General features: G+C 44.6%; 1 protein-coding gene across 1 annotated transcript; it reads left to right on the plus strand.

Annotated features, from left to right (window-relative positions):
- The first annotated feature begins 10211 nt into the window (after positions 1–10211).
- Positions 10212–11384, plus strand: LOC112085186. Its single transcript, XM_024154254.1, is given in 5 exon segments — positions 10212–10346; positions 10610–10708; positions 10710–10750; positions 10842–11079; positions 11081–11384. Coding segments are annotated over 5 exon segments (786 nt in total). The 3' UTR covers positions 11354–11384.
- Positions 11385–11605: the final 221 nt, after the last annotated feature.

Below are 11605 nucleotides of genomic sequence, written 5' to 3' on the forward strand. Positions count from 1 at the left end.
CAATCGCCGAATGGTTGTAAAATTCTTCTCAGCCAAGTGCATGTTTGCCACGGTCAAGTGTAGACCGTGGCATGAAGATCGTGTCATTGGCCGAGGGTGCACAAAAGTTGCCACGGCCAAGTGTGGACCGTGGCATTCCATCGCGGCATGTTTAACTTAGTCATTCTGGGCTGTCTGGACCATCTCGCATTCCGGAGAGTGTAACTTCCTGGAGACTTGTCCGAATTGAATGATTCCGGTTGCAGAAGACAGAGGACTCATTTATCTCCAACTTTGGTGAAGGAAGTTCGGTGCTTGGGAAGTGTAAGGCTTCCTGGAGGGCACATATTTGCAGTGCATTTACACGGCCAGAGAGAGGCGTCTAGACATGTGTCCATTCCGGAGACCGTATCTTCCTGCTCATAGATCCGAATTGAATGCTCTTGGACGTTCTGGAAAGAAGACTCAAATATCTCTGATTCTCATGAAGGCCTCGGAAACTGAATCGGCCTGGAAGTGCACCGTCCTTCGCATCCTTCAGAACTGATCTGCTCGGTCCGGAACAGCTGCGAGACAGGGGTTCCTTCCGACGAGCTTAACTCTCTGCTCACGCGTCCGAATTCCACGATTCCACTTGCTATGAAACCGTGATCAAGTCTTCTCCAACTTCCATGAAGCACCCGCCATCTGAATCGGACTGGAAGGTTCCCCGGACAGGCGATTTCTGAGACATGTTCACACCCAGAGATTTTGGCCGATACACTTTACTCGCGGTACATGAAAATGGCCGGTAAACTCTTCCCGCGGTACATAAAAATGGCCGAGAAAACCTTCCTGGTCAGCGAGAATGGCTGATAACCTCCAAAGATCCAATTTTTGCCACTTTTCAAGCTTTGCTCACCATTCCACCTCTTGGATTCATCTTTTCAGCTCCAAATTCACCTGATAGACACTCAAAACATGCAAAGACTCATTGGGACCTAATGCATCTCCTAAGTTCTAAAACAAACCCTAAGGACCTAAAATGCCTGAAATAAAACATGATTTTGAATGATTTATGTAACCTAAATGATAAAAATTATGAACATATCACGGGTCAAAGCCTTGACTGGTCAAAGAAAAGGACGGGTCAAAGCCTTGACTGGTCAAAATAGATCTATTGACCACCAGTCCAAAGGCTTGACCCTGTCCCACACTCTCTCTTCCCTACCATAAACCCGAGTTTGCAACTCTTTCTCTCATTTCTCTCCATTGTTTTCATCATATCTCTCTCATTTCTCCACCAAATTTGTTGATTCAAAGTGTTCTGAACTCGTTTTTGAGTTGTTAACATCATCCTGATTGCATTTCGAACTCGTTGCATCTTAATCCCAAGGTATTTCACTCTGTTAAAATTCATCTTTTTCCATGTTCTTCAATGATGATTTCTGAACTTCAAGGTGTGAAATCGATTTTGATAGGTTGTTTTAGACCTTGGGATTATTTTTATAAATGCTAGGGTGCTAGATAGTCTTGGAAAACAGAGCACTTTGTTGATAATTCCTTGTCCTTGAGCTTTGAAAATTGTTGCAAGTAATTCATGACAAAAATCGATTTTTTTTTAAAAAAAAGAGATGAATTGGTTTCTTGCTGAGTCCTTGCTTTGGACTCTTGTTTTTGCATTGCTATGAACTTATTGGATTGATTCCTGGCTTGAGAAACCTGTTCATATGGTTTTAAAATCGATTCTTGCAACAAATTTTTTTCAAAATTTTGGAAACATTTGTGAAGCTTATTCTTGTACTAACATTGTTTTTGAGACTCTCTTGGCAGATGACTGAAAGAACCAACTCTCTGGCCAAGAAGAAGGGCACTGCATCAAAGGGCAAAGGTTTGGTCTCAGGATCTTCACAGCCAAGAGAAAAAGGTCAAGGTGCAAAGAATACCACAAAGCAAGGGAAGTGTGATCCAGAGCCAAAAAGGACAAGGCATGAAGGAAAAGCTTTGGTGGTTGCTTCTGGTTCCAAGAAGAAGGGGAAACAGTTGGCTGTGGTATCTGAGAGTGAACAGACTGAAAGTGACTCAAGCAGCTCAGCTGGTGGTTCACAAGGCACCATTGAAGAGGGATCAAAGAGGTTCAAGAAAACTGAACCAGAAACACTTGATTATCTGGCTAAGTTTCAACAGATAGAGATCCAGCAAGGGAGGTTCCCTGATGTGGACTTTCTGAAGAAGATTGGCATCTATGAAGATGTCAAAACTTTGCTTGGGAACATGGGTGTTGAGTCACTTTTGGAGATTAGAGAGATCGCTTATGAGGAGGAGTCTCAAGAGTTCTTGGCATCCTTTGAAGCTTTCATTTACTACCCAAGGGATTCAAGAATTATTCAAGGAGATGGGCTTGGACATGTGGAGTTTACTGTGAAAGGGAAGGACTATTCAGTGTCATTCAGAGAATTGAATGAGATTTTTGGGTTTTCAACACCTAGAAATGAACTTCTCTCCAACCAGGTCAATCTCAGAAAAGATGAGGTTCAACTTCTATGGAGATCAATTGCTTATGGGAATTACACAGCTGGAACAGCTAAGTCCTCTTGGATAAGGAATCCAGTGCTGAGATATGTACCCAAGATTCTCTCTCACAGCTTCTACTTCAAAGTTGATGTTGGAAGAGTTCACAAAGGAGATCTGATGCTTCTTGGTGTGGGGCTGAAACCAGTGATGCCAACTCATGAAGATGGGGAACCCTATGAACGGTATGAATACCCACTTTGCCTTGCCTCTCAATTAGCAAGGTCTTTGATGTTCTACAAAAAGTGCATGTGGGGTTCTACAAAGCAAGATGCAAAGCTGGCCCATGGATGGGTGGTAACAAAGATCTTGAAAGCCAAGGGGTACAGATTCAAGGAGAACAAGGCAAAGTTTGATCTGATTAATGAAGCACATTTGTGTAAGATTGGCTTCCTCCAAGGAAGAGTGGGTACCAAGGTAGTATACAACTTCAAGACTCTCATCAGAGAGCCAGCACAAACTCTCCTGCCCAATCCCTCCATCACCACAGTCCAAGTTAAGAGGAACATTCACTTCTTCTTGCTGAAGGAAGAGCTGTACAATGTCCAAACTGATCCACCAATCCTCACATACAAGCAAGCTTGCAGAGAAGAAGCCTCCAAGGGAAAGAGAGCAACCGATGAAGATGCTACCACAAGTGCTGCTGGTGCTCAAGATGCTGATCTGCCTCCACCTCAAAAACGTTTTGGTGGAAACAGATACCACTTTGACGATTACAACTGGGAAGAACCAGGCACTTCAGGGTTCAGAGCTCAACAAAAGATTGGTATTCTCCAACAATGGTGCAAGTACCAAGACAAAACCATCCACAAGATGGCCAAGTGCATCAAGGAGATGAAGAAGAGGATCAAGAAGCTTGAAAACCCTTGCAAAGGTGGGGCTCCAGCACCGGTTTCACCAAGGAACAGAGAGGAAGTTGGAGAGAGTTCCATGAACTGCACAGCCCTGGTCACATATGGAACCACTTGGGTGGATCTTAGACGACGGGTCTGATGAGGCAAGCCATCATTCTTGGGAGACACCATCCGGTCACACTTCAAACCCCTCTTACTCATTGGGGTCTGACTCAGCTCTTAGGTAACACTCAAAACCTTGTAAATAGCATGTAGATCTTCTTTTTCTTTTTGCATTTTACTTGTTTGTTTTGTTTTCACTCCTTTCTTATGTTTTTATAACACAAGAGACTGTGTTATTTAAGTGTGGGGGAGGAGTTTCATCTTTTACTAATCATGTTTTCTCTGTTCTTATTTTACACTTTGAGTCTTGAGTCACATTCTAGTTGCATATTCATGTAGTCTCATCTAAGTGCATATAAAAACAAAAAAAAAATTGAAAAATCTTAAAAATTTTCACAAAAAAAATTGATCATGTAGTTGCATTCTCATTTTTAGGATTGAGTTTAGATTGCATGTTCATGTAGGTTGCATCTTGCAGGGAGTAATGATAGGTTTTCTAGAGAGTACATCACTTTGAGAACTTGAACTGAACATGCTTGTGAATCTTTTTTTGTGCTTGCAAAGTCTAAAATGATCTGAATCTGAGAAGAAAGTTTGAATTGAACTCAACTCTAATTAAGTGGGAACCTTGAACTTGACTTGAAAATATCTTGTGATGCATTGTTTGAAAAAGCTTGTGGATACCGATATACATACTTGAGCTAGAACCATTGTTTTTACCACCCTTTTTCCTTAGCTCAAGTAGCTGAATCCGCATCATGGATCAGTTCCCTCACCTTGAACCCATCCTTCTTTCAAGCCAATGTTTGTGTGTGAATTGAAAGGCCACCTTGGATCAAACTTAGCAGAAAGTGTTAGGTTTAGAGCGACAAGGGCAGGTCTCATTGAGTGCTGTGTTCCAACATCAAGAAACTGAGAGTTTTGGCGAGGAATAAGTGTGGGGGAAAAGACTTGTTAGTGAGCAGAAAAAGGTGAGATGAGTGGAAATGGCTAGGGGAATGAAATAAAAAGAAACCAGTCTTGGAGTTTTGAGTTAAAGAAAGTGAGCTCTGGTGTGTTGAAAAAAAAGAGTCTAGCTTCTAAGTAAAAGGAAAAGAAAAGAAGCCAAAGAGCTCAAATGTTTTGAAAAGAAAGAAAAAAAGAGGCTAGAGGTTGCAAAAGAAAAAAAGAGAGCTGTGTAAAGTTTGAACTCCAAGACTTGAGAGTGAAAGTGAAAAGTAAGTCCCCTAGTGAGAGGAAAATAAGTGTGAAAAGTGAGGTTCTTGAGAGAGTGAGCAAGTGAGAAAGCTTTGAGTAGAGGGTGGGGTGTGATGAGTCTTTGCCCTTGTATGCATAGGTTGCTTTTTACCTTTAGCATTCTGCCAAAGTTTGATCATTCATAGAGAGATCCCTTTGCTGCATTAAACCCACTTGAACACTAATGAGATCATTTTAATCTCATAGCCTCTCCCTAGCCAAGCCAGCTTGTTTAAACATTTCATGATGAGATTCACCTGATAAAAGCTTAATGAATGTGAAAGAGTTGAGAGAGAGAAGAACTTGTGGAGATTCCTTGCTGAGTTGATATATATCCGAGTATGGCTTTGCATTGCATAATTGAGCATGAACTTGAATTCTCATTGTGATCACTTCTCTCAAAAAGGAAATGTGAACTCCCAATGCATCCAACCTCTTTCTCTCATTTGCTCTATTTGCTTGAGGACAAGCAAAGGACAAGTGTGGGGGAGTTGATATGTTCATAATTTGCATCATTTATGTTGCATATTTCATTCCAAATCATGTTTTATTTCATGCATTTTAGGTCCTTAGGGTTTGTTTTAGAACTTAGGAGATGCATTAGGTCCCAATGAGTCTTTGCATGTTTTGAGTGTTTATCAGGTGCATTTGGAGCTATTTAGAGCTGGAAAGATGAATCCAGGAAGTGGAATGGTGGTCAAGGCTTGAAAAATGGTGAAATTGGGTTTTTGGAGGTTATCGGCCATTCTCGCGTACCAGAAAGGTTTTTATCGGCCATTTTCACGTACCGCAGGTAGACTTTATCGGCCAAAACGCGTACCGGCTATTGAATCTCTCGGCTAAAATCTCCGGGTGCAGACAAGTTTCCGGAATCGCCTGTCCGGGGAACCTTCCGGTCCGATTCAATTGGCGGGTGCTTCATCAAAGTTGGAGAGGATTGGATCACGGTTCCCGAACAAGTAGAATCATTCAATTCGGACGCGTGAGCAGAAAGTTAAGCTCGTCGGAAGAAACTCCTGTCTCGCTGCCGTTTTGGACCATGCCGATGAGCTCCGAAGAATGCGAAGGACGGTGCACTTCCGAGCCGATTCAGTTTTCGGGGCCTTCATGATAATCAGAGACATTCGAGTCCTCTTTCCAGAACGTCCGAGATCATTCAATTCGGAGCTATGAGCAGGAAGATACGGTCTCCGGAACGGACAAATGTCTAGACGCTTCTCTCTGATCGTGTACATGCACTGCAAAGACGAGCCCTCCAGGAAGCCTTCCACTTCCCAAGCACCGAAGCTTTCTTCACCAAAGTTGGAGATATGTGAGTCCTCGTTCCTCTGCAACCGGAATCACTCAATTCGGACAGGTATCTTAGAAGTTACACTCTCCGGAATTCGAAGGGGTCCAAGCTGCTCTGAATGCTGCGAGAAAGCCTTGCGACTTGGTTAACTCGCAGGCCTGAAGACGAATGCCTGGAAATTGATGCTGCGAGTTGAGAAGTGCGGGTAAGCTATCAATGGATGAGGTCTGAGGCTCCCGAGCAAGAAAATTGCTAAGTCCACAATCGTGCGACTTAGGCATGCGAGTTGGCCGCGCCTGGAACCAAGCCGCACGATCACTCGCAATCTACTCCGACTTGAGCCTGCGACCTGAGTGTAATGGAGACCAACCCGCACGGTTTGTACATTCTCCAAAAACCCCCTTGGTCCTGCGAGTTGAAGAAGAAGAAGACTAAGTCCCAGCAAGACTCGCAAAACACTCCTACTTGGGCGTGCGGCTAAGACAAAGCGATTGAAGTCTCACAAGACAAGTTCTTCATCTACTGCGACTTGGGCATGCTACCTGGAAGACACTGGACCAACCCGCAGGATTTCCACTTTACCCACTAAAGCCGGGTCAGGACCCGGTTCGTTCCGGGCTGACCCGGTTCGTTTTTAGAGAGATATAAATACTTTTTAGGGGTTTTTCCTAAAGGACTAAGCTTTATTCCTTTTGTCTCTTGCCTCTTTTGTGAAAAAGACTCCACTAAGAAGAGAAATATTGATTATTGAGTGTTTAATCAAGAGAGTTTAAGAGATCTTTGTGTTTAAAGTTGTTTTCTTCGAAATCTATCATCTATCTCTTGATCTATACACTTCTAATCATGATTAACCACACATTTTGAAAAAGATCTAGTGTGTTGATCATGATTAGTGAGTAATCTCCATATTAAGGTCTTAGATATGTAGATTAGGGTACTTAAGTGGTAGATTAGTGAGCTTAGGGGTTAGATCATGCATATTCCATTCTCTACAACTTGTTCTCTATGCTAGATCCATACAAATCATATGTGGTCTAGATTCTGGGCATTTCATGCACCAAAAGTGTTTGATGAAATGCATGAACCAAGGTTGTTAGAGGTTTAAGTGTTATTCACCATGAGAGTGATTGTCTATATGCTTAAATGACAGATTAAACTGATTCTTAATGCTTGTTAACTCATGTTTCACTGATGATGATTGGGTTAGAAACTGTTTTAGCATAGGAGTTAATACCTTCATGAGAGGATTAACTTAATTAAAGATGTTTATGTTGAATGGTTTGCTTGATCATATGATTCATTAGCTCATTAGTTTATCATTGAAGGCACCCTAATCCACTATCATGTCTAAGAGCTTTCTCATCATCATTCATACATTCTCATCATTTATCATTGTTTAGTTCTTGTTTAATCATTTCATTAGTCTTTAATCCAGTTTAAGTTTGTAGTTGTCTTTAGATAATCAAAACCACTCTTGTTTGCTTGAATTAAGAACCTGATTACATAGCTTAGTGTCTATCACCACATTCTTGGATTGATAAACCCCTTGTACTACAAGACAGGGGACTGATAACCTCTACAAAGAGCCTTGAAAACTCTTAGTTATCAGCCGGGGTTGAAGCGGACATTTCGAAATGACAGCATTGAAGATATTTATATATATACACGGCCACGGTGATCTCGGACTGCGTTCGGGAAAAAAAGTGGCCCACTTGAAAGAAAGGGTGGGCACTCTCGTCTTTCAACACCACTATGCTATTTATAGTTGTGGGGCACTGTGTACTTACAGACTCTACGATAAGCAAGTGAATGGGGCCGGTGCATGGCGAACGGAACGATTCATCAAGCCATTTCTCGCCTCAACCCCCTAAATAGGAAGAAGGGTACTTTAAAATTAGGGGTAATTGCTTCGCACCTGACTGTGATAGCCCTCTCGAGGAACGCCTTATTGGAGCTTTGTAACTAGTGGCCGGTTTCCCATCGCGTCAGCGTTTTCCCACTGCGCGGAGCCCCAACAAGGAAGGAGAGGGTAGCCTCCGGTTCGCCGCGGAGTGATTAGCTGATATATAAGTAACACTACTGCGCGTTAGCCTGCGGTGCGGTAAGGCACCACCCTGTTGTGCCAGCAGCCAACTCCGGTGTGTCAGCTTAGTTATCCTCATCAAGCCACTTACTTGATGTCTAGCTTCCCAACTGGTAGACGGTTCCTTTTCCCCCGGATCAATTAAGAAGGTAGATGTAAGTTGATTCTTCCGAAGAACCGGAAGCAAAGCGCTATTCCATGGTGGGGGGACGGAAAAAGAAACGGCTCCGAAGACATCCTTCTCGGGATGCTTCTCTACGCCCAATGAGATGCGCCAACCTCGGGATGCTTTACTCCTAACCCACAAGGTTCCGAGACGGAGCTTAACCTGAGTCTCGGTTAAGAATGGCGATGATCTACGTTTCACACGACGCACGATTCCATGGATAGTTTCATTCGACATCGTGATGGAGGACATAGCTTACGATCATCGGCTTTGATCATGCCGCTAGGCATTTGATTAAGACATTGCACAATGATCCGAAGACTTTGTCGCATCTCTTCGATACGGATACAGTAACGATCATAGCGATCTCCTCTGGTACCTACTGGTACGTCAGGATCCGATTGGTCATGAACATCGTATGGTGCTGCTCTTCGCGAATCCCAGCATACCCCTGGTTGGGATGGGTAGGCTCACCACTTCACTTTCACTTAGGCCCGGGCCATGTCAGTGGGGGACCCTGTCGGGCTCCTGCCCCCCCCCCCCCAAAAAAAAAACAAATTGTACGTGAGAGTTTCCCTTCATACGGCTCAAATCATTCTCAGATGCCTCCCCGGGCATCCTTTCCTTCTTTGTTGAGTTGGTTCACGCGCGCGCAAACAAGCACTTGTCGCAACAGCAGGAAACTATGACCAATAGAGTCAGACACTTAGCTACATCCGCGCGCAAAAGGAATGTGGTTCTGGTTGAGAATTTTTTTCCGGGGCGCGGGACGTTCGCGGAGTCCGTTCCTTCCGTACCACCACAAGACTGATCGTTCTTGGGCTTAACAGCCCCCTAATCATAAGGGATAGGGGAAAGGTAGCCGGGCCTATCATATCAAAAGGGTTGTAGAAAGAGAACCCGGCCCCCTATTTCATTCGACGTTCCGGGGCAGGGAAAAAAACCATTCGACCGACTTTAGTTTTGGGTAACAAGAAAGAAGGTGAGTTGATCTGTTTTGATCAAGGAAAAAGCCCAGTCAGCCACCAACTCGGTGCAGGTCACGTGACCTACAGCTCGGCCTTCGCTTTTTGAGGCTTCCTCTACCCGCATCTCTAAGTGCTCGCAGCACTTCCATATGGAGAAAGATAGGCTTACCATGTTCCATCAATAGCACCTAATCTATGCCGGTTTTGGGCGGACCGTGCTCCACCCCAGTGAACTCACGCGGTTCCGACGTGCCCAGAGGCCAGAGGCGAAATCCGTTCACGGTCCGTAGGACCAACACCATTCAAAGGTGGGTGGCTCCCCCTCGCCTAGAACAGTCATCTTTGACTGGGCTTACACACATTCGCTCACTTACGCTGTCCCCCCTCAGCTCACCCTAGCCCCGGGCCTTTTGCTCTTCTAACGTAAGCTCCAAGGCTTCACACCAAGTCTTCACTTACATAATATGCATGCTTAACTAGAGTCAGGCGGAACCATTGTTGCCTGATGGGAACTTCCCCCATATTGCTATCAATGTCTTCATGTCGCCCGACCTCTTAACATTACACCACTGAATCCCCAATCCTTTGCTTCCTGTGCAGTGACAGTACCAATATCCACTAATCGTTGTTTCCAGATACGGTTGCCGGTTGACATCTCTTCTAATTCATCGATACGAGAAGCAAATTGTTGTGTGAAGGAATCAATATCTCGACATAAGCCAAGAGGCAGATCTTGTGCCACTCCACCTGGTCGTATGAAACAGGCGTGCATCCTGGCTCCCGAGACTCTTTCATAGAATTCCAACAATTTCTCCCGCTCCTCAAAAGCCCACAGGAATGGAGTTAATGCTCCCACATCCATAGCATGAGTAGTTAAAGCAAGTGAATGATTTGAAATTCGAGTTATTTCACGGAATAACACTCGTATATATTGAGCTCGTAATGGTACCTCGCAATTCAAAAGTTTCTCTACAGCTGAAGAATGAGCGTGTTCTTGGGCCATCATAGAAACATAGATAGGGTCGAAAACAGAACGAAAAACGAAACTTTACGACAGCTTTTTCGTACACGTTCACTTGCATCACATACACAAGTGCTCTATGAACCATGCATTAAGGTCACCCATAACACGGCTCTCCCACTTGAGTTACTCTAGCCCCAGGCCATGCTATTCAATGATATTGGAAAAATGGCAGTGTAACGTAAGAACTAGTATTGAAAGCTAGTCCCCTTTTGAGGTAGGGAAAGCCTTTCAATAGGAGCCCTACTTCCCGAGGTATTTCTTACTCCGTGAGGAACGCCTCATCACTTCAATTGTTGCGCAAACCAATTTCTTTCTTAGTCACCGGGCGGAGCGCGCTTTTGGTACTTTGCTTATAGCTTTTTAGGTTATGCAATAGAAGGGAGGCAACGCTCTGGGCTTGCAGAAATGAATGGATCAGAAAGAAGGGGGCTGGATTCCATTTCCAGGCCGGGCGGGGAGGTGAAGACCATAAGAGAAGATTGCCCTCCCGGCAAGGCGTTCCTCGGCGCTGTCATCTATCTCGACCCATTCCCTGATTTTCTCTGTATGAGGACCTCCTTCCCTTCTGCCCACTCTCCGTTCACACAGTTCTCAAAGCAGAGGAGGAAGGGTGGGCAGAAGGTACCACGAGCCCTCTGTCCCACACATCTATCCAGAAGCAAGTGTAGTTCACCGGTTCCACCGAATGCTCCTATCTCTCGGCAAAGATCGTGTGAGTGTGCAGTTATGATTCGGATGCTTCGCAATAGATCGACCCAGTTCCCGTTCTTTTCCGGTGCACTCGCTTTATATCTCCGATACACAGAGAAGGACGCGGTGGGAAGGGGTTCCTCCGCCCTAGCCTCTGTCCGGCCGATCATTCCGCTGGCATCTTGCATTCACGCCTCCGTTTGACTTCCGCTCGGGGATGTAGTTGTAGATACGTTAGTCAATGTGGGTCGTTGGCTCCACTTGTTCTCTCCTTCTACGACATGCTGTTGTTGTCGCCATATTCCATATGTCTCTTAGTCATCTCTGCCTCGCTGCGGGTCAGCACCTCTGAAAGAAACGGATGACTTCATTCAGTGACACCGCGATCGCCCTCTGAACGATCAGAATAAGGTACAGCTTGAAGATAAGTTTTCTACTCTATTAATTACTCAGTCCCTCTAGTCGGGTGGGGGCTGGCCGGTCTTTCGGCCAGATCCCCCTAAAAACCGTACGTGCGGGTCTCCCCGTGCGGCTCACGCCATTTGATAACTAAGGTTTTTAAAGCCTTAGATGGGTTATCAATCCCCTTGTCAAAGTAGTATAAGGGGTGTCAATCCATATGTGTGGTAGTTAGGCACTAGTTTATGTGATAGGTTCTTAAG

The sequence above is a fragment of the Eutrema salsugineum genome, unplaced genomic scaffold (genome assembly GCF_000478725.1).
Source record: "Eutrema salsugineum unplaced genomic scaffold, Eutsalg1_0 scaffold_3, whole genome shotgun sequence".
Taxonomy (NCBI): domain Eukaryota; kingdom Viridiplantae; phylum Streptophyta; class Magnoliopsida; order Brassicales; family Brassicaceae; genus Eutrema; species Eutrema salsugineum.